The 27,777-nt window shown below is 28.9% G+C and overlaps 6 protein-coding genes and 1 pseudogene across 6 annotated transcripts in view; 3 read left to right on the top strand and 4 right to left on the bottom strand.

Moving 5' to 3' along the window:
• Window positions 1-1,707: 1,707 nt before the first annotated feature.
• LOC113370815 lies at window positions 1,708-6,938 on the bottom strand (annotated as a pseudogene).
• A 143-nt stretch (window positions 6,939-7,081) lies between these two features.
• LOC113370814 (photoreceptor-specific nuclear receptor) lies at window positions 7,082-8,791 on the top strand. The gene is made up of 7 exons (XM_026611500.1): window positions 7,082-7,085; window positions 7,221-7,343; window positions 7,642-7,737; window positions 7,817-7,978; window positions 8,070-8,253; window positions 8,320-8,444; window positions 8,559-8,791. The coding sequence occupies exons 1-7, from the start codon at window positions 7,082-7,084 to the stop codon at window positions 8,789-8,791; spliced, it is 927 nt and encodes a 308-aa protein (XP_026467285.1).
• A 360-nt stretch (window positions 8,792-9,151) lies between these two features.
• Window positions 9,152-11,215, bottom strand: LOC113370813 (tubulin--tyrosine ligase-like protein 12). Its single transcript, XM_026611499.1, has 2 exons — window positions 11,113-11,215; window positions 9,152-11,021 (listed from the first exon to the last, which is right to left on the bottom strand). The coding sequence occupies exon 2, from the start codon at window positions 10,967-10,969 to the stop codon at window positions 9,152-9,154; it is 1,818 nt and encodes a 605-aa protein (XP_026467284.1). The 5' UTR covers window positions 10,970-11,021; window positions 11,113-11,215.
• A 4,485-nt stretch (window positions 11,216-15,700) lies between these two features.
• Window positions 15,701-17,146, bottom strand: LOC113370812 (putative nuclease HARBI1). The gene is made up of 5 exons (XM_026611497.1): window positions 17,053-17,146; window positions 16,639-16,814; window positions 16,277-16,582; window positions 15,945-16,216; window positions 15,701-15,842 (listed from the first exon to the last, which is right to left on the bottom strand). The coding sequence occupies exons 1-5, from the start codon at window positions 17,144-17,146 to the stop codon at window positions 15,701-15,703; spliced, it is 990 nt and encodes a 329-aa protein (XP_026467282.1).
• A 687-nt stretch (window positions 17,147-17,833) lies between these two features.
• Window positions 17,834-20,028, top strand: LOC113369954 (zinc finger CCHC domain-containing protein 4). The gene is made up of 7 exons (XM_026610580.1): window positions 17,834-18,259; window positions 18,328-18,563; window positions 18,648-18,854; window positions 18,931-19,144; window positions 19,239-19,324; window positions 19,384-19,609; window positions 19,848-20,028. The coding sequence occupies exons 1-7, from the start codon at window positions 17,978-17,980 to the stop codon at window positions 19,935-19,937; spliced, it is 1,341 nt and encodes a 446-aa protein (XP_026466365.1). The 5' UTR covers window positions 17,834-17,977; the 3' UTR covers window positions 19,938-20,028.
• Window positions 20,029-20,077: 49 nt separating this feature from the next.
• On the bottom strand, window positions 20,078-21,108 carry LOC113369955 (cytochrome c-type heme lyase). Its single transcript, XM_026610581.1, has 2 exons — window positions 20,965-21,108; window positions 20,078-20,876 (listed from the first exon to the last, which is right to left on the bottom strand). Exon 2 carries the CDS (start codon window positions 20,874-20,876, stop codon window positions 20,112-20,114), a length of 765 nt encoding a protein of 254 aa, XP_026466366.1. The 5' UTR covers window positions 20,965-21,108; the 3' UTR covers window positions 20,078-20,111.
• Window positions 21,109-21,752: 644 nt separating this feature from the next.
• The window catches only part of LOC113371693 (calcitonin gene-related peptide type 1 receptor-like), a 196,694-nt gene continuing 190,669 nt past the window's right edge, over window positions 21,753-27,777 (top strand). The window contains exons 1-2 of the mRNA XM_026612345.1: window positions 21,753-21,976; window positions 22,500-22,583. Of these exons, the coding sequence (XP_026468130.1) occupies window positions 22,505-22,583 (79 nt within the window). The 5' untranslated portion in view covers window positions 21,753-21,976; window positions 22,500-22,504. The remainder of the gene's footprint in view (window positions 21,977-22,499; window positions 22,584-27,777) is intronic.

The raw sequence follows: 27,777 nt of genomic DNA, 5'->3' as shown, positions 1-27,777 counted from the left end.
TCAATGAGATAAATGTGACTTGTGGCATATCAAATCGATTTAAATCAAAATACAAATATAAGTTTTCAATCGAAAAACATTGTGGTATCCGCTTAAGCAAATTTAATTTAATTTAATTTACTAAAATACTTTTTTCATTTGGTGATAACTATATGGTGGAGGGCCTAAAGTAGTAAGTTTAGCACACATATTAGTTCTTGTATTTATATAAACATATAACTCATAATCTTAGAAAATTTTTACTCTTAATTTAAATTTATTTTGCAGTATTTACAAGAAGTTCTTGGAAATCGTGGTGAATGGCATAGATATTGGATATATCCAATCTATCACCATATGAAGCATTTAATGTAAAACTAGAACATTTCTTTATTATAATGAAAAGTATTTTTTGGTAAAAAATAGGTGATGTATAAAATTTGTTATAGCTATTTTTTAGTGATGAAAATGCTTTCGATTTGAAAATGCCATAAACAGATATGAAAAACTTTACTAGTACTTATTTTCTGATAAAATATTAATTTTAATGTTGAAAACAAATTTAATCAACTCATATATTAAATTATAGTGTTAAATAGTTAGTTCTAGAGAGAATGACGATAATATAAATGGGTGTTTGAGTGATTTTATTAAAGATTCGGTAATGAAGCTTTGTTAAGATAATATTACGTGATTCTTTTTGTCCACAATTTATTTTAATAGTTATTTCATTTGAATTCAGATCTTGTACATGTTTATTATTCATTTATTTATAGATATTAGTGTATATAAATTTACGAACATCTTAAAACTTATCTCAATTTTTGCCATAAGATAAACTAGTCGTTTTTTATTTCAGTTTTCATTATTAGATCTAGTACATTCCTCTCGGTTTATAAAGACATTTTTTAAACGTTTAAGATTGAAATGGTAATTAGAGCAATTTTTAATTGCTTTTTCTATACATTAATTTATAGAAAATACTGGAAGTTTGTAAAATAAGTGTCTATAAAACATTTATTTTTAATTTTAATTGAGAGTTTTCTGAAAATGTAACAGTATTTCGACCTAATCTATAATTTTAATGTTATGTTAACTAATCCAATTCAAGTGATATTAGTGTAATAAAATGCAAATAAATTCTTTAGATAAGAATGTGAATAAGTCAAACAAATCATTGCTAGCAATATCTATTCAGAGTAATATATAAATTGTATTATGTTATGGATATAACAAAATGTATTCCGTTATGTGCAATTATAAATTTTATTATTGATGCATTTTGTAAAGTTATTAATAAATATTTATTCATTAGCAACGCTGTTTGCTTAAGTTTTATTATTTGTATAATTTCAAAATTGAAATGAAAAATTAGATTTGCAACTACAGTTAGTATTAAAGGACATAATCGAATGAACTATAGAATTCCGTGGTTATCCTTCAAACATAAATTTGGTTTGCTATTTTATCTTTACTTGAATCAAACGTTCTTATGAACAACATATTTATGCATCAAGATTTTTTTACATCTTTAAATCACATTAATAAATGATTTTATAGATGAGAAAACTGTGAAATTCAAAGGTAAATTAAATATACATTTATTTATAGTTAATGATATAAACATCATTGCTTCATAAACATGTTCTGCTACTTTACTCCATAGTCAAAAATACTATCCTTACAATTACCATATGTTTATTTTCTTATACGTTTTATTTTTTTAGATCAATTATTGTGTTTTGTGAATTCCCTAGCCAACATGCCAATAGCTTGGGCATGCAATATAATTATAGGGCATTTTCTACGCCTCATCAACCTACAATCTTTGAAGTATCCTTCGCATCTTGGAAAACCGTGTGTACCATCTGCAAAAGTGACAAGACCGAGACCCCAGATACGCCCCCCACGAAACTCGCCCTCATATCTCATTCCATCAGATGATTTTAATTAGTTATGATGATACATCACACTTAATATTATATATACATTAGTTTACAACCATAATCTACTTCAACCTCACAAGTTAATAACAATTAACTTACAACTTAATTTTTTTATAAATTATACCAACTTTGATCCATCCGCAAAACAAAGTACTCCCAATCCACTAAATAGCCCGTTTGCAAATTGGCCATCATATCTTGTTCTATTTTTAAATAACAAATGTCCAACTCCATGTTTTTGGCCTCTTTTATTCCACTCCCCAAAATATCGAGATCCATCAGAAAAACGATAACTGCCTGTTTTTACTACGTCGCCGGATAACGTATCTAAAATATTAGTTGAAATTATTTTTTAATGTCATGAACCGATAAGTATTATTTAATTATAACTACCGTCCATTATAAAATTTTTGAAAACAAAACTGGGAGCATTAGTTTGAAATGGCGTTGCAAAGACATTCGATATAGGATTGTTGGTTAATTCAATTTGTACATGGCACTTGCAGGGATCAGTGGCGGATCCAGGGGGTAGGTCACGGGGTTATGACCCCCCCCTGAGCTTGTCTTAAGACTTACATAAAACACTAATTCAGCAATAAAATGACTTCATAATGATTTTAGTTTTATATTTTGTTACCAAACACATTCTATAAATTCAATATGTAACTTATTATAGACGGCGGAGTTAAAGGCTCCTAAAGTTTAAGGATTTTCTAATCGTATTGCGAAACCATAATTTAATTATGTGACCCCCCCTGGGGCCAAAGCTGGATCCGCCACTGGCAGGGATTATATATAGGGCTTCCCGAGTAATTGATTTTAATAGTTAAAACAAATTTTTAAATATTATTAATGACTAGGTATTTTTTTACAAACACATGCAATGTTATTAATAAACAAACGTTAGGAGCAATTTTTATTGTATTTTTGTATTTCTTCTTGCTATAATAGGTAATTTATATTCGAAGAGTAATTAACTAATAATAAATTAATAATAATAGTTAATAATTATGTTCTATTTTATCTAGATTATAAGTAATTGAAGTTATGAGCCCATCGTAGTATAATGGCAAAGAACGTGCATAGCGCAAACAAAGTCCCAGGTTTAATCCTAAGCTCGGCCAGTTTTATGTCAAGCAGTATGATAACAATTTTGCGGTTATGGATATCAAATATAAACTCAATGAAATTTTCAGGGGACTTGCAGGGAAATTTCTGCTATACATACACGCCAAATATACTAATCTAATATATTTTGACTATACATAAAAATAGACCTGTTACCGGGGTAATTCATTAAATATTAACACAATCTTTCAAAATCAAGGTCTTCAAAAAACCTAATATCGATTATTATGCGGAATATACTAAAGATTAATGAAGTATTTTTAGATTATATATGATATTTAGCATATTTTTGAAAACTCGAAAACAGATCTAGAGCTGGGCTTTTTAAACTTTTGTCACTCGCGGCCCCATTTATGATTGCGAGCTTTTTGACGACCCCATTTATGATTACAAGTTTTCACCCCACACAAATATAAAAGATAGAGAAATTAATATTTTCAGATAATTTGTTTATTGGGTAACAATATACATCTATACATATATACACATCAAAATATATAGTTTTAGAAATGGCGGCGCGACCCATAGTTGCCAGTTAAAGATAATTATTAAACCAAATTCTATTAAAAATACGGGATTAAATTAATTTTCAAAATAAATATTAAATAATAATAGAGGAGATTATAAATGATATTTATTATTTTCTTTAAATCTCTAACGAAAATTTCTAGCTATTATGATCAATAACACAATATTTTAAAAAGTAAGGAGTTCAAATAAATTTCCAAAATATTTTTGATAAGTGATCTTATTAAACAAAGTCTTTTAAAAGTTGAAACGCTCAAATATTTTTTCATTTAATTTTTTTTAATAATGGATGTAATACGTATTTGAATATTATCCAATCATGACAAGATATGGTAGAAGTCCGATAATTTATCTATAATTAATAATTACCATTTGGAGGGTCATGTATTAAATGAGGCGTAGTTTTCTGTCAGGTTGTGTATTTAGGGTGCGATTACTGAAGTACTTGCGGTGTCGAAGAATAAACATATATGATCGCTCGCGCTTTCTATAACAATCGCCGAAACCAGGTACGAACTATTTTTTTGTTTCATTTGACAATAAAATTTAAAATATAACTGTTCTTTAATAGCATCTTCTGTTATTAAATTTTTACTAAAGCTTCTTTTTTCAGTTGCAGGTCACACGCCAGTAGATTTGAATGTTGACTTAACCAAATCATGTACCTGGAGCAGAAGTGGTTAATTTCTTCTTCAACAGTTAGAATATACAGGTATCGGTGTATTAATCAGTTTGGTACATAGTTTACGATCAGTATAAAATTTTTGTTCTGGAACCTCTGTAGAATTGCTATGTTTGATTTACTAGCCGCACTCCATAGATGTAGACCGTAGTACCTATTGGTTTAATAACTAAGTGTCTTGTATTTCAAGAGTTTATTTTCTGACAATCCGGATTGATTTCTGATAACCCGGATTGTCCCGGGTTTCTAAAAACTATAAGTCTAAATTGATTCTTGGCTCTTACTTGATAATGAAATTACAACTAATTATCGAATATCTGAGAATGTTATGTACAACTAGTATGCTTATATGAAAAAAACGGATTAAAATAGCCTCTCACATTCATATTTTTGAACTTTTATTTACAATTTTACGAAAATTAACAAAAATTATGAAAATGAACGTCTTGACTATCTGGAATAAAGCAAATCAGTGCTAATTATTTTTAAATAATTATGAAAAAAATAAAGTAAATCTGATTTAAAAAAAAACTCATTTAAAGAAGGCCCATTTGTCTTAACTTCTTAAATAGTATTTGTTATTTTACAATCATATTAATTTTTCTAGCATTCATTCCCTTCCCCTATCTCGGATTAGCATAATTTAAAATTACCGTCCCGGTTTTGACTCAAAAAAATATGATCACCTTATTGATAATAATATGACTTACTGATATTGTAAGGCTTGACTTTATGTCTTCATTTTGAGCTGCTTTAAATTAAGAATTTCCACTCGACATTTTATTTTGTTTAAGTAGAATTTGATATCACACTGCTTGATATCGGGCTGGCCGAGTTTAGTACCAAACTTGTAGCAAGTGTTTGCCAACGTTCTTAACCATTACACCTCCACTGGCTCTGAAATTGTAAAATGTTGATCTTGTTTTTTTTATTATGCGACCCTTTGTGCCCTGACTTGCCAAACAAATCATTACGGCTTGTCAGGCGCGTGCCATCGTGTCATGTCCATAAAAATAACCATATTAGAATGGTTGAAGAGGGTTGAAGTTGAACATTTTCCCAGACTTGAGCACTGATTACGCGTTTTCTTCGCATAATAAATTAACACCTCAACACGCTTTAGAGCAGGGCTATCCAAATGGAAAAACTACGGTTACATACGTACGTAATATGCATTTTTAGTAAGGTGACCATATTTTTTCAAGTAAAAACCGGGGCGGTGAAAAAATTATTTTATTTAACAATAACAAATACTATTTAGGAATCCAAAAAAATCAGACCTTTTTAAATGAATCAATTTATTTAATCAAAATTAGCAGTCAAAAAATTCATTTTCATGATTTTTGTTAATTTTCGTAAAATTGAAAATAAAAATTCAAAATTATTAATGTGAGAGGCTATTTTAACTCGTCTTGAGAATTTTCATACGGCAATTTTCTCATTTATAACATATTGTTTCATATAAGCATACTATTTGTACATAACATTTTCAGATATTTGATGGTAGTTAAAATATCAAGTTAAAATGGCAAATTGCTGGAACTTTCTGCACCATAATGAAATATTCGAAGAATATTAAATGTTTTCTAATCGATTATTATAAATACTGAAACTCTTATATATGTTTACAGAGATCTAATAACTTATATAATATATGTTTACAGAGAAGTAAATAAACAAAACTCGATCAATCAAATTTAAAATGAAGAATATTGTATAATATTTATAAGAATTATTAACTGAATAGCAGTTAAAATTATTCATTTGAAGTATATTAGTGAACTTTAGAACTGTAGCTAGAATTAAAATTAAAATCGGAATTATTTTGGATATTCAAAAAAAATTTTTTTGGAAGTTAAAAAAATTCTTTTTCCAAAAGCAATCGTTTTATCAAAACCAGCAGAAAGTTTTTTGAATCGAATGCTTAGTTCTCTCGAAAACTTATATTTTTGCACATTTTGCTCGGTATCTCCTAAACGTCTGGGCCTGGCTTTGCCAAAAACTAATCACCACTCCTCCCCATCATTACAAACTGAATGTTTTTTAGATCATTCAAATCGGATGATTCGTACTATCAAAAACTCGATTTCTGTTTTCTGCACTTTTTGCTTTGTATATCCGTAACGTCTGGACCTACCTTTGCCAAAAACTAATCAGCACATCTCCTTATCAATTGGAATTGAATGTTTTTAGTACCATTCAAGTCGGTTGATCCGTGCGCCCGAAAACTTGGACGAAGAAATGCGGACACACAAAACTTACACACACACATCCATTTTTTCAAGGTATACCAAAATATTCAAAAATCTTCAAAACTTGAATGAATACAAAAAAAATCATTTTCGATTTTTGGCCTCTTACTATAACTTACTATAAGGGAAGTTAAAAAATGCAGATAGAGCAACGTTAATATTAATAGGTTTTTGTAGAGTATTGTTCGATTAACATCTTCCAAGTTCCTTACCTTAATATATAATTACCATCAAAGATATTATAAAATATTTCTAAAATTAATATGCCAAGAATTGTTAGTTTTTTTAAGTTTATTTTTATTAGAATCATCGGTGTTTTATTACCATCAATGATAATTCAAAGTCTGATATATTTATGTTAAGATGATGATTGACATGCCTCTACAATATCGCACCACGATAATATTTACTTTTACAGGTCATTATAATAGTTAGTTGTAGGTGAATTATATGCGAAGCTGATTTTTTGATCGCATTTGATCGCCAACATCAAATAGTATTCACAATTGCTTTGCTCCGCTAACACCAGTTGTGTTAATCTTTGCAGTTCCAATATTTTCCGAGAAATGGGTAAAAATTATGATTTTAATGGAAATATAAATAAACAAATAATGCAATATATAAACAACCACGTCAATATTAGATATTCAAGTGTTATTTTTGTATACCCAATTGAATGTATTAAACTTGGCCCATCATCAACAGATCTTCTATGCAGCGTTTGTGGCGATAGGGCCTCTGGAAGACATTATGGAGCTATTTGCTGCGATGGATGTTCCTGCTTTTTCAAAAGAAGCGTCAGAAGATCAGCTATTTACACGTGCATAGGTAAGTTGACTTACAAATAATTTATAATAGTACAAATCAATCCAATTTGGACAATCTCAGTCGGCATAGAATAGAAATTGGTTGGAAGAAATCAATTATTTTCACCACTATCTTCATAAATATTATGTTACTAAAAACTAGAGAAAAACGTCCAATGCCACCAAAAAATATGTGGATTGCAAAATTGTCACGGATATTTACGTTTAGGCAGAAAATTGATTTTTGGATAGGTTCTTCAACTTTAGTATTCGAATTTTTTAGAGCAAAACTCAAAATTCAAATATTTCTTCATTTTTAGCAGGAAAAGAAAATTGCGTTATAGATAAAGCACGAAGAAACTGGTGTCCTTATTGTCGATTTCAAAGGTGCCTATCAGCAAAAATGAATACAACAGGTAAAAGCTTATCTAGATATATCGCTAAGATCAGCTTATATGACAATTTAAATAAAAATAAAAATATTGTCAACTACAGCTGTTCAGCAAGAAAGGGGACCTAGAAAACCAAAGAAAAAAATATTAAATATGATACCACATGAAGATTGTAGGCAAAATCGTTTCAAATTCAAAATTGCAAATTTTTCTCGAAGCAGCCGCAAAACTCAATTTACTTTAAAATGTGCTGTTGATATGCAAGGTATAACTTAAGTTATAAATTTATTCAATTTATTCTGTTGATATTGAAACATAAAATATTGTATTTGAAATATATCATAATTTTTTTATAGGCCATGTATTTTTGGACATAATTGCACAAATTCTCCTTACTTCTGTGAAACAAGCGCGAAATAATTCCACATTCATGAAATATGACAAAAAGCAGCAAGATACTTTACTGGCATATGTTTGGCATGAATTATTTATATTGAAATCAGTCTACTGGCCTGTAGACCTTACAAATTTTTATTTGAGGTTTGAAACTATTAAGTTTATAATAACATTATATTCTGAATGATTTTATATGGGAATGATTTGCAGAGCTTATGAACTGTTGGATACAAATACAGGCAATTGCCTAAAACAAGCTGTAAAGATTTGTTCAAACTTGCAAGCAGATGATTTCGAATTACATTTTATGGTCACATTAATTCTTTGTAGAAAAGGTTTGTACATAACTTATTATTTAAAATACATTGTTTTTTTATAATAAATGCTGATCTACTATTTATTTTATTACGAAGATAGTGCTTTCGAGTAGCTTTTCAATATTTTTATAGAATTCAGCTTGAATCCAGAAACCGATAGTTTATCAGATTCTTCAACTGTTAGTACTCTGCTGGCCTTACAACAATACAATTTGGAGAAAAGAAATGAGTGGTGGACGAGATGCGGCCAAATGCTTATTGCTCTCAGGAGTTTGTGCGCTGTGGATAGCCAAATTCTAAAGGAAGTCTTCTTAAAACCTGTGATTGGTGATGTTGAATGGGATTTAGTTATAGCAACTATATAGAAAGAAGTGTAAGAACTCACAAAACAATTTTTAAAACACAGCAAATAAATGAGTAAGTAAATGCATAAATATCTTTCATATCATATGATATAGAAAATAGAGTTAAAATTTCAAAAAAGTTCGGTCGCGAGGGTGTTGGATTACAGGAGGTATCGATCTATCACAGTGTCGAATTGGTGAGAGATTACAGTAATATTGTAATATGAGTGAAACTAATATTAAATGTTAAATATGAACATTTGAACTTTTTTTATTTATTATATTCATTCATTTATCTTATTCTCTTCAATTTGCTGCAATTAAAAACTTCCATTTTTAGTTCAAAAATAGTTTATTATATATCTATTAAAAATATCAAAGCTATAATTTTTGAAAATTTGTATTGGTTTTATCTAAGAATAGCAATTCAAAAATGTCATTATAAAAGTCAGGGTAATATTCGCAAGCTCGTTTACAGTCTGGCATCCAATTTACTTCCAGAAGTTTTGGTCTAATTTGCGTTTGGTGCCAATTCAACATTAAATCAACTGCATATAAAGCTCTTGATTGTGGGTTTTCTTTAATTCCCATTGGTGGATCCTTACTTGTTGCACATAAAAATACTTGTTTGAGCATTTGCTTAATCATTTTTTCTATATTGGTATAATTATGGTCTGGATATTGTTTAACCCATTCTGTTTTGAACTCTTCACATTTGAGATGGAATAATGTTGCATTTTCATCATAATTCATTACTGTGAAATGTTTTTCATATTCATCAAAATTATCAAGACTAAATGATTTATTAGCAAAACGTAAGAAGAAATTGTTATAAATATAAACATCTAATGGCTTTATAGATTTTAATAACACTACATACCGAATATCAAACTTTACCATTATATTTGTATCGGGTCTTAAAAATAATACAGGATTTTCTATATATTTTTGTACAATTTTTGGTCCTGATCTACAAATTTGCAATATACAATTCAAATTGTTTGTGATATGGGTGTCTAAACCCCTAGCTAAATTAAAAGGCTTCAAAATCCATGTATTATCTAGCTTTTTTTTAAGTCTATTTTGAAAATAACTTACAAACTGTATAAGCTCAGTTTCTAAATTGTAAGTAGTTGGAAGCCATTCTGGATAAGTGTCCAAAGAATTTATATCATGATGTTCAATGTTATCAATACGGCATATGGCACTTAATAAATCCTTAATTGTTATGACATTTTCAAATGGAAACTGGTTTACAAATGTATTAGGTCTATTAAGTGATAACTCTTCATAGTTTTTAAAATGTTGTGTATACCATAATATATCCGCTGATGATTCATCATCACATATTTCAAAATTAGGATGAGTCAGATATTTGTGTACATATTTATATTGTGTAAAAACCTTAAGTGCTCTTGAGCAAAAGGTGGGAAAAGATTCAACAACAGGTAATGTTTCATCAATCCTACCACTTAAAAAATATTCTTTCGAAGGTGTAGTTTGGGTAAAACTTTCCATTGTAAAATCACATGGGTGCCAAGGATGAAGCAATGCCTTTCGATATTCACTTTCAATAGGAATTCCTACTACATAATCTCTCAGAAGATATTCATTTTGGGCAATACTTCTTAGTGGAAATAAAATGCTATAAGTGATTTGCTTCGTAATATATAAAAATGGTGTTACAATAACATTAGGATTATCACTATGTTGAATCCTAGATCCTAGTTCATCCATCATATACCAAACAGGCATACTATGCTCAATGTCAGAACTTAAACCACTCATGGTATAGTATAAACAATATTTCCACATTTCATTGCAAATACATTCTATGACCTCATTTATATCATTTACATTATCTATTCCCAACATGCTGGCCATGCGATCTCTGAGTGATGGAATTTCTGAGAGCAATTTTCTTCTATCACTGATTCGAAAGGTCCAAGCATGATCAATCAAAAATATATCTTGCGGATCATTATTACTGATACCCTGCTCATGAGTTACCTGAACGGTGAAATTAGGATCTCCAGGTTGTTTTACATCATCCGCATAATCTATCTGCAGTACTTGGAAGACGTTGCTTGATTCTAAATCATCACTTTCTAACTTTTTATAAAGAGTGGGCCAATATATTTCAGGAACACCACATGCCAACAGTTGTGGTTTATGCAAAGTTACAAATTCTTCATACATTATAATGATATGATGTCAGTATAGATAGTGAAAGGTGTCGGGATGTATATGACTGCAAAAGTGTAAAAAATACATGTAAGAACAAACATAAATTGATGTGAAGAAATGGGTTAGAATTTAATTGGGAAACCTATTTATCTAACCTTAAACGACATAAAACAACGTTCTAAGTTGCGCAGCACACAGGCAACGCAACATGAAGTGTGCAACTAACGGTTGCAAGTCTGCAATACTACTAGAATATCATGAGTTCGTTCCATCCATAGATAAAAGAAGAGTATATAGATCGCTCTCTCGGGCCATATTTCGTTGCCACATTCCTGTGTTAGTTGAAGCCCCCCGCTACAGATGGCACTAGTCGCCTGAACGGGTGCGTATAAAAAATACTATAGAAATGAACCAAAATTATATGGACCGTTTTAATTCAAAATTTAAAAAAAGAAAAATTGAAAAAAAAAAAAAATTTAAAAGCATTTATTTTTCACAAAAACATTCTACATTATATCTACATAGTTCTCTTTATAAACAATGCACACATAGCATAGAAATGTACATAAATATACACATTATCCACAATGTGTATATATATATATATATATATATATATATATATATAACATTATATATGATTATAATAGATGGTAGTAAGCTGTATAAACTATGTGCGAAAAGCATAAAAATGTACATAAATGTACACGCTATCCACAATGTATATATATATATATATATATATATATATATAATGCAATACATACATATTGCATATGTATGTATATATATATATGTATATATATATATATATATATATGTGTATATATATGTATGTATGTATATGTGTATACGTGTATGTGTATGTATGTATATATGTGTATATATACATATGTACATGTCCGTATGTATATGTTTATATATATGTATTGTTCGTATGTATATATGCATATGTGTACGTGTTTTTACATGTATATCATATATACACGTTTGTTTGTGTGTATATTTATGTATATATATTACGCTTTTGTATGTTTGTATATATTTCTTTTTACTTTTCATTTCTCTTGTTTATCTATCTGTTAAGTATAATTGTTATTGTTATAATTATATTACTTATATCTATAGTTCTTTTTCCAATTTCTGTCATTTTTTCCTAGTTTATATTAATTTTTCAATATTCATTCTGTAGATCCACTGATGATGACATAAAATACTATGTCGAAACATTTGGAAAAATTAAAGATTAACTTCTAAATCTTTGCCTTTTATTTGATGTATGCCCTTGAAGAACTTACTCATATTTCTCAACATCAAAATTAACTACTTTAACATATATATATATATATATATATATATATATATATATATATATATACATATATATATGTGTGTGTAATATCATTTTAGCATATCAGCCTTTCAAGCTGAGCACAAAAAGAATAGAAATGTACATGAAAGTAGATATTATTTATATATATACATATACATATATAACCACAATTCATACCTGGATGCATAGATAAGGCCTGCATGTGTATATATATATATATATATATATATATATATATATATATTTTACATATATATTTATTTTGATTTACATTAAGTTACATAATATCTATGATGTACAGTCTCTATTTGGGAATCTTTTCTGCGCTATTGTTAATGTGCATTCAAATGTTTGTTCAAAATGTCATTATTATCATTGTCTTAAAGAAATACAACAATCATTGATATTATCATAACAGTACTTAATAGTTTTCTTATAGCATCTACAATAAGACATTTTAGAGTAAAGCTATTGACAACTCTTTCAGAATAGTCAAATGCAATAAGCAGTGCACATTAAGGGTGTTTTATCCCTTTGCACTAGGTAGAATTTTATCATTAATCATGATTATACTTTGCCTGTCATTTGACAGTTCCTGAAAATCTATACAATGTGATTCCCTTTATCATCATTAAACAACACAGATAATAATATTTCTTGTAATATCAATGAATCAATAAAATTATTAATACTTAAAAACTTTTCTTGTGACATAGCCAAACCTAAATTAACCTTTGCACTAGCTAGAATTTCACCATTAATTGAGAATTTCCTTCCACTTACGATTATATCATTAGTGTTTTTAGTATGTTCTCCAAACTGACTTAATATATAATTACGAGTCCTACTGTTCAATATTAGTGGGAGATCAGCAAAGATTTCAGCACATTTCAGACTTCATTCTTATTGTTTTTTCCTGTGTATTCATTCATCTCGTATCAATACCTGTATACTTGTGAATGTGTTTAGTAAACCGTCTAAACATTTTACATTTAAACGTATTTTCCTTTTATACTGCTGAAAAAATGTAGAATTATTAGTTATGATCCTACATTATTAGAACAAGAATAATTTATATTTAGTTATTTAATAACATACCTTTCAGAAAGCTGACAGGAATTCTCTCTATCTATTTATAACCTTAAAATTTCTAGTATTGATATAGTTAAATGTCTCAATTATTTCTGAATTATTAAACTGTAATGAAAAATCATATCAGAATAGTACAATCAAATGAAAGTAATTCGAAGTATGCATATTAATAAAAGTACTCACTTAGATTGAAAGCCGGCAAATATTATTAACTATTTTACTTTTACTTCGTCGTTTCTCGCTGGAACTACATAATACATGCATTTTTCTTGGTATTTCTTCATCGTTAAACAATGCACTTCGACAGCTTATTTGTTTTTTACTTTAACAAGCATTTATTATATTGTCTAGGTTATCTCTTCATGAAAAATTTATTACAATGGACGCCATGTTTGATTTACGTATCTGTCATATGTCAAATTCGATTTCAAAGTGAAAAAAAAAAAAAAAAAAAAAAAAAGACAAGCGCGACCGGCGGCAGGGGCTCTAACTAAACTCGGGTTACAGACGTTTGTTCCGAGATTACCGGCCATGGTTCCATCCGAGCCAATCTGACAGTCCGGAACTGTCCGCGCATGCGCAGAACACTTTTTTCTGTTCCATCCAAAATTTCGGATTTCAAACTGTTGCGGACTGTCAGTAATGCGTTCCATCAAGCAGTCCGATGAGTTTGAAACCAAACTATCATCCTAGACAATGTACCCGGCACAAACAGAAACTCCGTAATTTAATACGATTAAAATATAATGTTATTTAATCTCAAATAGAACAATAAAAATTTAATGAATTTACAGGAGTGCAAATATTGTAGAATATTATATTAAAGCGACATAACGATATATAACTAGGAAATATTAAAAAGCAAATTCATTGATATAATTAAGTTATATTTTATTTGAATGTGTTTAATATATATATATATATATATATATATATATATATTAAACTTATATTTATGTATTAAAATAATAATTATTATTATATAAAATAATAATTATTATTATATATAATAATTATTATTATTATTATTAGAATATGATCTGTAAAATGTTACAAGTTAATGCTGAAAATTATTCAAATTAAAGAAAATAGTTGTTGGAATTTAATGCAATAAAAAACGGTAAAAGGGAAAATTATGTGAAAGTGGAAATGATTAATCTTTAGGTAAAGAAAAACATTTTTTTGTACAAAACGAGTTTTTTATTATTTAAGGTGGTATTTCTCATTATTATAGTGTACAAGATAGTTGATGAAAACGTTCATAAATTTATTTTTATTCTATATATTTTAAATATAGATTTAGTTGACTATAAAAATGGAGAGAGGTATTTATAAATTAAATTAAAAATTATAAACATTTTTAATATCTAAGTTTGAATAAATTTGCTATTATTTTGAAGAATTGGAAGAATTTTTGATAATGCCAGATGTACAGGTACGTGAGCCGCAGGATACGGTCTGGACCATAGAACGGACCAAATCCTTGATAAATTATTATAAATTATACGTACCTCAATTGCGTTCGCTGAATGTACGAAACAAGAAAGAGATGTGGAAGAAAATCAGCGAAAATATTAATGAGGAATTTGGCACAAGCTTTAAAGAAAATAACGTGGAAAATAGATGGAGGGTTCTACTAAGAAGTTATAAATTAGTCATTGATAGAAATGAATCCGGTAATAAGCATGTTTGGCAGTGAACATCTTAGTGTTTTTTCCACATATTAATAATTATTTTAACAGATCCACGGCGGTCAACCTTTGAATATTTAGAAGATTTCAATGAAATTTTCAATAGGGCGCAAAGCACAAACCCTATCTGCCTATTGAATTCAGAAAATGAAAATAACGTTTCGGATGTGATGCTACAAACTGGGCCTTCACGATCTGCTATTGAAACAGCAGCAGATGATGACTCGTCAGAATCAGATTTTGATATTGAGCCATCAACTGTTGCTAGAGAAAGGCGGATCAGAAGAAGAAGGACTACGTTACAAGAAATCAGAGACGATAAGAGAAAATTTTATAGAGAAATATTAGAAATAGAAAGAGAGAAATTAGCAATTTTAAGAAATAAATATGGAGATGTATAAATTAATTATTTTTATATTAATTATTATACCATGATATGTTTTTTTGAATATATTATTAATTATTAAGTACAAATTATTTCATTATATAACACATTAAACTAGTGAAATACCAAATGTCTAATATGAAAGAACATTTTGAATATTTTTAAAATGTTATTTTCAATTTCTTCTGTATTCATTACGACTATTTATGAAATGATGAATCCTCTTGATATTTTATAATTATTTATAGTAAAGCAGCTGCTATCTGATCGCGAAGCAATCGGGCATTTATTTCTTCGGCATTAACTTCATCTTCAACCGAAGACTCAATGTTCAAGCGAGAAAGATTTTGGTTTCTCTGCAAACATTCAAAATTTTCTTTTATGCTGCAATTGTGTAAAACACAGCAAGCTCTTATAAAATGGCAAATAAAATGGATGTTTTTTATTTTTAAATGATAGAGTTGCCTAAAATTTTGTTTTAATAACCCAAATGTATGTTCAATAGTACTTCGAGCACTGTTAAGTTTTTTATTAAAATGTTTCTGGGTTTGCGTTAGAGAATTAATATTTCGAAATGGTGTCATTAAATTTGTTTTCAGCGGGTTAGCTGCGTCTCCTAATAAAAAATATCGACCACATTTTCGATTTAAATTTAAACCCAAATTCGATCTTCTGAATACTCTAGCATCATGTACTGAACCAGGACATCCAATGAAAACATCGATAATTTTGTTCTGATCATTACAAACAGCTTGCATCTGAAAAAAATAAATTAGAACATGTTTCGAAATTTTAGTATATAAACAAAGTTACCGCACATTTATAGAACAGTATCCTTTTCGGTTTAAAAAAGATCTTGAATCCTTTGCAGGTTTGTTTATTCGTATGTGGCACCCATCGATTACTCCAATTACATTAGGAAATCCTTTTTGTAAAAATCCTTCAGCAATCAATAACTTTTCTTCATGATTTGGCCACTTTATAAATTCAGAACTGATACAACTTAGAAAAGAAGTAACTCTTCGAATTATTCTATGCAAAGAACTTAAAGTGATATCAAAACGATCACTGACATCCCTGTAGCTGGCACTTTCATGTCCCGCAAACCACAAAAAAATCTGCACCTAAAATTTTATTTCATTATAATTTTTTTTAGAACAACCACAAATTTATGCCGCACCTGATGTAAAGCACTTATTTTTTCATATATTCCATATGTATTTAAATTGTAGATTGCACTTGCTTTATATCGGTCAGATATTTGTTTACAAACATTTCTGCTAACTCTAAAGTGTTCCATAAACTGTGCCTCGTCATACAATGGAACCACTTTGTCTGCCAAAATAAGATTATTGTCTATAGCCACATTGAACAAATTATTGAATAATCACTTAACATATTTATGATAGTGATCGATTTATTAATAGTTAAAAATAATATTACAAAATAATATAAAATAAAAATAATATTACAATAATATATTATTGTAATATTATTTTTATTTTATAATATTATTTTGTAATATTATAATTAATTTTGTAATGTTATAATAAATATAATAAAATATTTTAGTAACAGATTGCATTTTACTTACCAAGATAACCCTTATTTCTTTCAACTTCCACAAACTTTAATAAATCTAAATCATCGTCGTCCTCGTACTTTTTAAAATCGTAAAAAAAATTCATCATCACTCATTTTAAATAAAAATTGCACTATACTAACTAAATTAAAAAACTGAAAACTGTTCTAAAGTTCTGAATTTGACTAAACACTATTTTAATATTATAAAAAAACTTATAATATTTTAATATTATAAAAACTTTTTAAAAACTTATTCCTTATCTGCGATCAAACATCGAACGATAAACGGCCGTAAATAACCCGCAAACGAATTCCGATTTGTACCGAAAACCACCGAATACAATCGAGTGAGCTCCGAGTTCGAACGCGTTGGATGTATTCAAACCAAACCATTGCCAACTGCCATGAAAAAATCAGAAAGAGTTTGATCTAGTTTGAAACTGTTTGAAACAGTTTCGGACTGTCAGATTTGCTCGGATGGAACGAACCCCATATCTTGCAACCCTTTGCAACCACAAAACTCTCTCTCTCTCTTCCTTCTGCTTTCGCCGAGTGAACATATCTAAGAAAAATTATTATTTTGTTATAAATTAAATATTTTGTATTTTAAGTAATCAATAAATTAGTGTATTTTCAAAATGTTAATACTTTTTTCCACACAAAAGGGTTGCAAGATTTGATATTTTAATAGCATTGCAGACTTGCAACCGTTAGTTGCACACTTCATGTTGCGTTGCCTGTGTGCTGCGCAACTTAGAATTTTGTTGCTCAAGTTACCGCTATATCACATAACCAACAAAAAATGACACTAATATAAAACTGTTTTACTGTTTTGTATAAGTAATTTTCACTATTTTTTAAGAGAAACATTATCACCAAAATGAATATATATCTTTATCACTGATCTTATTTATATTTCTATAATTTATCACAAGATGAATGATTTTGAAAAGGTGTATGCCATCCAGGTGATACTAGAAGATTTAAGCACCCATCCCTTTTGTGCACATGGACCTACATTACTATTTCGAAGAAAAATAGATAAAAATGGTACCACCCGCGATTTTTTTGCATGTTCAGCCTATAGAGACAGGAAAGGGTGCCCCTTTTTCAAATGGGCTGATGAGTACAAAATGATAAATGATAAAAGTTCCCTCAGAAAAGAACAATTATTGAGTGAGCTGAATCATGATGAATATTTTTCTATGCTGAAAAAGGTATGCAAGAAGTAATTTTTTATTTTATTATGGTATTGATAAGTTTAATTTATTTTTATATAATATAGATAAGGGATGCACAACCTTTACTTCGAGCTTATTGTTTCACTTGTAATCAATTTTTTATAAAACCCTCAAAAGATCATACACAACATAATGTTAAATACAATATATCAACGAATGAGTTAAATCATCCGATGTCTTTGTTAATGCCTCTCAGTAATAATAAGAAGGAAGCACAGTATTTGTTCACTCAGCAATCTGTTAAAGATATTACAGACATTGCTTTTAAATTAGGATATTGGTAGGTAAGAACATAATTTTTTACTGCAAGCCCTTTAGTCGAAGCATTAAAAATGCAAGTAAATTAGTCAATTTGAAATTTCAGCAATTTTCTGTGCATCGGCACACCTTTGATTAACGAATATATAATAAATAAGAATGATAAAGCATATTCAAGTTTGCTGCTTGATATTGATACCAGATTTCATTCATTTTATGGACCAAGTGAATTTATTTGGTATAATAGCTTCAATCATCACTTTTTCCATCCTGAAGACAAAACTGTATTTGAAGATTTTTTAAAGATAGATGGGTATGAGTATGCATATTACTCCAAATGTACTAATTCTATTAAAGCAGATTAATACTTATTGCATCTGATTCAACAGAGGTACAAAAACTTGTGTCTTTATGGACCCACCATTTGGTGGTCGTTTGGAACCATTATCACAAACACTTAAAATTATGTCTGAAACATGGCTAACACTTAATGGGCAAGAAAAATCTGAAGGCATAAAAATACCAGTATTTCTAATAATGCCTTACTTTATGGAATCTTTAATTAAAGCTAACATGCCTGAAATGAATATGAGTGATTATAAGGTATTTAGTACAATCTTGTAAAATAATGTTGAAAAACCATATAATAGATTAATGTATAAACAAATATTCATTGCAAAAATTATGATTATATTAGGTATCATACATAAATCATTCCAAATTCAATGATAAGAAATCAAAACAGGGAAGCATTGTTCGATTTTTCACTAATATAGAATTGAGGTATGATCTCACATACACAATGGAATACCAGTATTCACAAAATATAAAATATTTTTCAGTAAAGTCATTCTACCATCTACTGACTATAAATTCTGCAAACTTTGTGATTATTGGGTATCAAAAGAAAATTCACACTGCAAAAAATGTAATTCTTGTACATCAAAAGATGGTCGAACATATGTACATTGTAATATTTGCAACAAATGCGTGAAGCCAACTTGGACTCATTGTGAATTATGTTCTAAATGCTGCTTGCCTGATCATAAATGTGACAACAATGATCAAGTAATATAATTTATTTTCATAAATGATACTTATTTAATTTTCTTCAATAAGTCAGCTTTTGAAAGCATTTAATTATTTTTGTGACTAATATAATGCCACTTCAATTTAAAAGATAATTATCTTCCATTCTAACATAGTATTGTTCCCTAAAGGAGAAGGTGGCAATAAAAACTGCTTGTTATTAATATTAAAATTGTAATGTATTCAGATCCTTCATATTACAATCTTTACATTTCAGAGCATAAGAACTGAACATAAAAATACAAAGCGAGCAAAGAATGTGACTAGACAAAAGATACCGAACAAGTTTTCAAAAAAGCAAAAATAATTTATGTACATATTCTATTTAAAAATACCATAATTAATAAGTTTGGAAACTCAGTCATACAGTATGACTTGTGCAAATTTTTATAAACTATATTAACAATAAATACATAATAAATTTACATAATATACAATATATCTAATATTCAAGATATTTTACTACCATTAAACTCCTAGTCTACTCGTCCTTCATTGTCCACCGCATGTACACAACTTTCATTCTGTCCCAAATATTTTCAAAAGAATCCATTGCAGGTCTGACATCCAAAATAGCAAATTTGTATTCATCATCAACAATGCCTCCATCATAATAATCTATAATATATCTGACTTCTTTGCCGCATCTATCAATAATCCAGTCATGACGATCAAAAGGCAATTCATAACCCATCCAGGATCGAATACGAGCTCTTGGACTGTAATCAGTGGCTTTTCCACCAAAACTTTTTAATCTGGGACATTCACATTCTTTGAAATGCAGAGCTTCCCATTTTAATACTTCACGCCATGCTTGCTCATTATTAGCATTATGAATTTTAATGATGTCTGACATATCCTTTTGTTTAATATCATCCTTTTCCCACTTCCAGCCTTTGCGTAACATTGCATTCCAAAACATTTGTTGGCTGGGGTATTCCCAAAAGGCTACGGAACCATCTTCTGTGACTTTAGGAATTGTGCTTACTTGCCTTTCTTTTGGTAGAGGAAATGGTTGTCCTGGTGAAGGTTGCTGATTTGCAGGTGGCATCATATTTAGAGGGTTAACATCTGATTGTCCTTGTTGCACAGGACAGCCTGACATTAAAGTTTTCTGATGCATGGGGCATTCGGGTGGAGGGACTCCTTGTAAACTTTGATGATGATTGTGCATTGCTTTTGCATTTTCGTCGGGTTTTAATATCTGTGTAGCAGCGTACTCGGCTGCAGAAACCGTATTACCCATCTGTAAAATAAAAAGCAGTAGCTTAAGTTAGGAACTACAACATCTATCAATCCTGAAAGAAAAGAGTCTGAGGATATACTTATAGTACCTTTAGTAAAACTGCAGACGCTTTTACATAAATCTGTCTGGATACTTATTTATTTACCTACAATAAATTAGTATTAATATAATGACAAATATCGACAATGTTTGCCCTAGCAAAGGGTTATGTGAGCTCCATAGAGAAGTCGAAATCGCATGGCATGAGATAGTAATGCACTTGCATAACGCCTAAAAAACTTACGTGAAATTTGTATAGAGGGCTATGCTGTTATTAGTAAAGTAACAACAGGAAACACAAACTCGTTTTTGAAATGACTTATTTATTGCATTTCTCAAATTATTGCGTTTAGAGGAAATAATAAGTTGTAAATATCAAAATCATGTATAGTAATAGTAGTTGCAAGTTAAAGTTGTACTAAAAAGTAAATATATTTTTATCTAAATGTGGAAAATGTCTTTGAAATACTATTTAATTCTACAAAAGAACAATTTGCCATTTTTAAATATATTATTAAAAAGTTACGAGTGAAGCTTTTGCATTAAAAAACTCATTACAGCCAACATACTAAAAACAAATTTGTTTTGGTGCTAATCTTGAACTAAACTTTATATTAAATTAGAAATGTTGTCCTTCAGCCTATATTTCTTATATATCAATTATTTTATTAAAAATAATTGAAAAATGTATTTTCATATTGAAATCTAAATTGTTAAAAAAAAGTTTTTTTCCGCTCCTGCTACGTATGCGCCAGCGCCACCGTATGGCCACCGTTATTCACTAAACCGATGTCGGTTGCACTTGATCTTCAGTTTGACTTTTGTCATCGTGCGGGTCGGATTCAGATCATATGAATTTCGTCCAACGTCACGTGTGATTATTTATATACGTTGGATAATTATTATAAATATTATTAAATAATGGCAAATTTTTTATATTTAAAATCATTTATGTTAGTGTTAGTGAAGTGCTTAAAAAACGATATGTGAATCCTCATAATCAGTATAAAATATTGTTGTAATATTTACTTTTCGGCAGAGTTCAAGTTTGTATATTTAAGGTATTTAAATATTTGTTTATATTGCAAAGTATTTTTGGAATGTACAAATTAGTCTGCTAATTATAAACCATAATCTTTGCTATTATAAGAATATTTGGTTTTAAAAATTCATTTAAAGATCTAGAAATAAAATTATAATATCAAGGAGCTTCAATTCGTTTCTGTGCAATACATAACTATGAAATGTCAAAATACCAATCCTAGAAGATTTTACTCTAAAATTAATTTTTGCAACTTCAATTAAATTAATTATATATAGTTATCATTCACTTACATCGCTTTTCTGATAACAATTTTTACATTTCTTCTTTTCCAACTCATTATCAAAATCTTTTTTTTGGTTTGAGGATAAAGCACAACATATAAATCCTAATTTGGAATGCAACTGAATAGTCCTAAACATTTTTATTCCTAAGATTCAATATGTCGCATCGAAATTACCCTCAAATTTATTATTTTTTATTACAAAAATTTTGACTTATAAATTTACATAAAAATTGATGTTCATGTTTTGTTTTTCTAGCCATAATGAATGAGGAACAGGCTCAGGCTGAAAGAGAGGAGCAGTGTCTTCTGCAATTGTCCCAGGCTAATACAACAATTGACGGTAAGATTTTTATAATAAAATTAACTTATTTCATCTTATGGAAATATAATTTTTCATTCATTTTGAAACTGGTCGTATTTTTATGTCTTGACAAAAATTCTGAGCTATCTATATTAGGTACAGAATCTTATTTCCAAAGTTTGTTGCCAATGAGCGAAACGTAAACACAAAAATCTAGTTGCACAGAGAATTTTTTTTACATAGATATCTACATACCTTTAATATATTCTTTTTATAATTTGGTTGTGATAATGAAGTTAAAATTTGTTGGATGCATTAAAGTGCAGCTCAAAAGAATCCTTTTAAATGAAGCTTTTACTAACTTGAGTGCTACTCACATCGTTAATGGGCATATAATACCCTGAGATCAGAAATATATTAATTTATTCTCTAAAAATCTAAACTTGGGTAAAGCTTGAGATTTACTTAATGTTTTCCAATTATTGTTTATTTTTACCCCAATATTTTTTCTAAACTAAACGTTTAATGTAAAATTGTGGTATGATCTTGAGATATAAAACTGGTTGTTTCAATTCCAATGTGAAAAAAACGATATTTTTTGTTCCCATCTCAAAGAGTTTTTCATACTAAGACTTCTTTCTTTTTAATGTAATAAATTGAAGTATGGCTAGCATATTTATAAAACGCCATTTTTTCTGAAGTCTCTATAATATTAAAATTGCAACAATAGATAGTTTTCCGAAGTATCTTAAAAATTCAAACAAAAATTAAGTTTTTTGAAGCATCCGCGAGTGAAAAATTCTAATGAGCATTAGTAATAGATTTCTAAGATCGTCATACTACATTACCTTGTCTACGATATTGTGATTTCTTTGATGAAGTATTCCACGTAAAATCAGATTTGTGAAAGTAATACTTAGGAATCGATTCTGCCGCATAACAAACAAATATAATGGCAAGGCTATGTTACGCTCCAATTTCCATACATTATGCTACTGAATCATACTGAATACTGCCAAAATGCCATGTATTTGCTATGAATTCAGGCGTTCTACACATAAACTACAACGTCACGCGTATGTTACAAAGCTGTGTTAGAAAGTTCCTGTTATCTAACATCGTATTTTTGTCATTTGTGCGGTTATGTTTTCTATCTGACAACCTGAGAAAATCGCCTGACTGTACAACAACCACATGGCCTTTGACAATATTTAGAACGGATTTGTATGGAAAGTTCTTCATAACATGGCCTTGCCATAACATTTGTCTGTTATGCGGCAGAATCGGTCCCTTAGTAAAAATTTCGTAGATGTTACGATTTTGTGTTCATTGGGTATTAGTTTTAGTTGTGAAATATTTAGTTGTTGGAAAAACACTACGTGTTGCATTTAAGAAATGACTATCCAAGGAAATAAAGATATTTCTTAATCGGGTTCTTTGATAAGCCAGACGCATATAAAAAATTTTCAAGTTCACCACAGATAAACTTAATCACTCAGATTCCGATAGGATTAAATATATGGCTCATCGTCCTTGTTTAATTCCAAATACCTTTATAAATAAAAAACGACATTTTGTAATATATGATATGTCGTTTCATAAGTAAATAATACAGTTTGAGACGTAGTTCTTAGTTCAATATCAGATATATTACAAAACTGCACTTGAGCATCGATATGCGATCAGAGTAATGCATTCTATCCGCAAACCAATATACAGTTGAATCCGATTTTCTAGTACAAGGAGGACGAATCTATCCTTGATTTATTGGACAAGGAATCTTTTTAAGAGCCATTTTTATACCGCCCGACCATGAATCACGTCACCGATAAATTCTTTCTGGCTTCAAAATATTATTTACCGATTTTTCAACGATTCAATTTAATTATAAATTGCTGTTTACTCAAGACAACGGCTAAAGGTTATGACAATTTGATGAGGTATTTTGAGGAAACTCAAATAGACTGATAAGGGGTGAATAATCGAGAAGGATTTGGAAGAACGAAATTTATTTTTGTATGTTAAGTAATAAATATCATCTTAATATAGACATTTTTGTCAACACAACCAGTATGTTGTTGATTTATATCTGCTTGCATTTGTTAGAATAATAATGAACTATTTTAAAAGCTAATAAAAACGTAAATTGAATGATGAAATTCTAGACTGCCAAATAATTTTTTTTATATATCTTTACGTTTCAGAGATTTCTGAACATTTTGGCATACCTTAGAAAAAAATGATGTATGTGTGTGTGTGCGGATAAAAATTTTTGTCGACGATTTCGGGAACACCGATCAGCCGATTTGAATAATTCAAAAAACATTCGATTCGTATTGATAAGGATACATGCTGATTAGTTTCGGGCGAAGGCAGGTCTTGCCGTTCCAAAGATACGAGGCAAAAAGTGCCAAAAATGGTAACTTAGTTTTTAAGAGTACTGAGCGTCCGATTTTAATAATTCAAAAAACATTTTACTTGTATTGACAAGGTGAAAAACTGATTAAATTTTTGGGAAGGCAGGTGCAGCGGTTATGGAATCTCAATGAAAATAAATTAAAAAAATGTCATTTGACGGTCAAAAATGTTTATTGGACATATACACATCAAATTATCAGATATTTTATAGTGATTTCAATAAAGTGTTCACATTTTGTGTAATTTTTTTGGTTCCATACCAAGATTTTTAATTATGGTACGGGAAGTTCCAGCAATTTGCCTTAAGGCACTATGCCATGCACCCCACTAGTTACTTCTATTCATTAAAAATAATTGCAAGGTTCGAGTATTATTTTAGGTATTTCCAAATATTTTATTTTGTGGGATTCAATAAGTCACGTAATATTTATTTTTGCTTACATTTTTACGTCTAAAATTACACTTTTATAAGAAATGTGTACTTCGAGAAAAAAACAAGAAAAGTTTGGGATTTCGGTATATCGTTGAAAACAACATTAAATATATATTATCCTTGAAAGATAGCTTTAATGAAACTGAATTCGACTAAATTACCTCTACAATGCCGAAGAATATCAAGTAAATAAGATTCTTTATCAACTAATTGAATGGAAATATTTTGTATGAGTTTCTCGCTTCGGGTAATAATCTTATATTGAATTAATTTTTATGATTAAACTTTTCTTCTCATTTATATTGTATCTCATTTCTTGTGATTTTTTCTGTTATTTTTGCAATAAAATAAGTATCTCAATCAAAATAAATTATTATAATTAATTAGATTGGTCGAATAAAACTGTATCCAAGTATAATTTTCTTGAGAATTTTCCAATCTTCCTAATTTAGATGTTTTGCTCGATTTTATAAAAAAATCGTGGGCCCCCAAGTGTTCTTTCCTGATGTGTCTCTTTAAGCTGATGACAGAAGAAATTTATTCTGTGTAAATGTTTGAAGATATATTAAATTTATATTCATATTGTATTGAATTAGAACGTTCGTAAATTACGTTTTGCATCAAAGGTAATTTGATAGACAGTTGACAGTAGACAAGACGGATCTGCAGCTCCCGAAGTTGCAGCATTAAATATTAAAGCAGACGGCAACAGGTTCTGCTGCGTTTTCAAAAGACACTTATGAATTTTAGGAAGGTATTAATTACTTAATATTGTTCTACATATTATTAAGATGCTAAGACTTAAGGTACATATATGAAACTAATACTTTGGAATGACGAATAATAGGTGCTTGGTAATACTTTGTGAAAATCTTGTAAAATAATTACATTTTGCATCTGTTCACATTTACACAACTTTATTAATTTTTGGTTTTCGCAATTATTAACATACAAGTGCCAATTGATAAATATAATCAACTCCTAACTACACCTTTGGAACTTTTGATTATTATGAATATACTTGACTTTTGCATCGAAGTTTTTATAAAATAATATTTTGGCTAACTTGAAATTTTACAAGTTTCCGATTTTTTATTATACTGCGAGTAAACCAAAGTTCAATTAGATAAATTTATCAATAAGTGCAACTTATTGTAAAATTAAAAATATCACATTTGGATAAATTCTTCTATGCAAATAATATTGTAGTATAGAGATTGTCACAAAGAATGATTGGCAAATTTTCTATATGAATAACTTCTTCATCCATATTATTGATTTCAAGATTATTATTATAATCTTATTCATATTTATCTTCAATGCCTTGATTATGTAGATAATATTTAGAGGCAAATTGTCCAATATTTCAGATTTTTTTGCAAAAATGAATTTTTCCCCTTCAATTATTTGCACAAAACTCTCTTTGATTTTTTATTTTATGGAATAAAATGTATACAAAGTATAATGTAACTAGGGTTTATACAAAAACCGACATTTCAAAAAACCGGTTTTCGAATTTTATATAGCAAATAAATTTTTGCTCGAATATTCTGTACAGGTATTGTCTGTTCCGAGCAATTTTAATTAATTAATTCTAAACATTCTAATTGTTTTTTTATTTAATAAAATATGATTTACAAAAACTTAGAATGTCTATCGAATTGCTACTCAGACGTGTCCTTTGTTTACTCGTAATATTTCCTGAAATAGAAAATACTCTCATACTTGCGACCAAATTATGCTTAATTGTTTTTAAAGCCTGATATAATAATTCTAAGTTTTTTGCTCTTTAATTTGTGGCTCCTAGGGTTTAAAACTCTTTTTTTTAAGTTTTTGCAGAGGAAGTTACTTCTTCAAGAAGAAGTCGCACTGATTTAAATTAATATATGCCCTGGTATAAAAATCTAAATTAATATAAACAAAACCTTTCTGGGAACCATTGCAGACTGATAAGATATCAAATTCTATTGAACCGATATGATTTCAAGAATCAAAACGCTTTCATCTATCTTTTATATTTGGCGATATTTGTCATTTTTCATTTATACAGTGAAAACCGACTTTTTTCACTAAAAACCAGTTTTCGAATTCCATAATTTTTGCCAAAAACCGGTTTTTGAAAACCGACAAACCTTAAATGTAACTTCAAATCATTTCTTATAGTATTTTTTTCAAAGTTTTATAAAAAAGTATTTCACGTATAAATTAGAAGATTAATTACACTTTTTTTAATTTACATGCAAATACCGCGTGCATGATTCTCTTAAAACTTGACATATTTCATAATGTATGATATATAATAAATTCGACTATTATTTATATCACAAGTTTCAATTATATTTTATTACCCTGTTGATTCTTATTGATGGCAATTAAAACAGT

The sequence above is a fragment of the Ctenocephalides felis genome, unplaced genomic scaffold (assembly GCF_003426905.1).
Source record: "Ctenocephalides felis isolate EL2017-DRISC unplaced genomic scaffold, ASM342690v1 CF-g0.4_SCAFFOLD_01492, whole genome shotgun sequence".
Taxonomy (NCBI): Eukaryota; Metazoa; Arthropoda; class Insecta; order Siphonaptera; family Pulicidae; genus Ctenocephalides; species Ctenocephalides felis.
This window is presented reverse-complemented; position numbering and strand designations above follow the sequence as displayed.

Coding starts and splice junctions, on each gene's coding strand:
- LOC113370814 (XM_026611500.1), top strand. Junction 7,344..7,641: donor AGCTATTTACACGTGCATAG/GTAAGTTGACTT, acceptor CTTCATTTTTAG/CAGGAAAAGAAAATTGCGTT. Junction 7,979..8,069: donor ATGTGCTGTTGATATGCAAG/GTATAACTTAAG, acceptor ATTTTTTTATAG/GCCATGTATTTTTGGACATA.
- LOC113370813 (XM_026611499.1), bottom strand. CDS start 10,969: ATGTATGAAGAATTTGTAACTTTGCATAAACCACAACTGTTGGCATGT.
- LOC113370812 (XM_026611497.1), bottom strand. CDS start 17,146: ATGAATTTTTTTTACGATTTTAAAAAGTACGAGGACGACGATGATTTA. Junction 16,815..17,052: donor AAGAAATAAGGGTTATCTTG/GTAAGTAAAATG, acceptor ATGTGGCTATAG/ACAATAATCTTATTTTGGCA. Junction 16,217..16,276: donor AAGGATACTGTTCTATAAAT/GTGCGGTAACTT, acceptor TATTTTTTTCAG/ATGCAAGCTGTTTGTAATGA.
- LOC113369954 (XM_026610580.1), top strand. CDS start 17,978: ATGAATGATTTTGAAAAGGTGTATGCCATCCAGGTGATACTAGAAGAT. Junction 18,564..18,647: donor GCTTTTAAATTAGGATATTG/GTAGGTAAGAAC, acceptor TTGAAATTTCAG/CAATTTTCTGTGCATCGGCA. Junction 18,855..18,930: donor GATTTTTTAAAGATAGATGG/GTATGAGTATGC, acceptor CTGATTCAACAG/AGGTACAAAAACTTGTGTCT.
- LOC113369955 (XM_026610581.1), bottom strand. CDS start 20,876: ATGGGTAATACGGTTTCTGCAGCCGAGTACGCTGCTACACAGATATTA.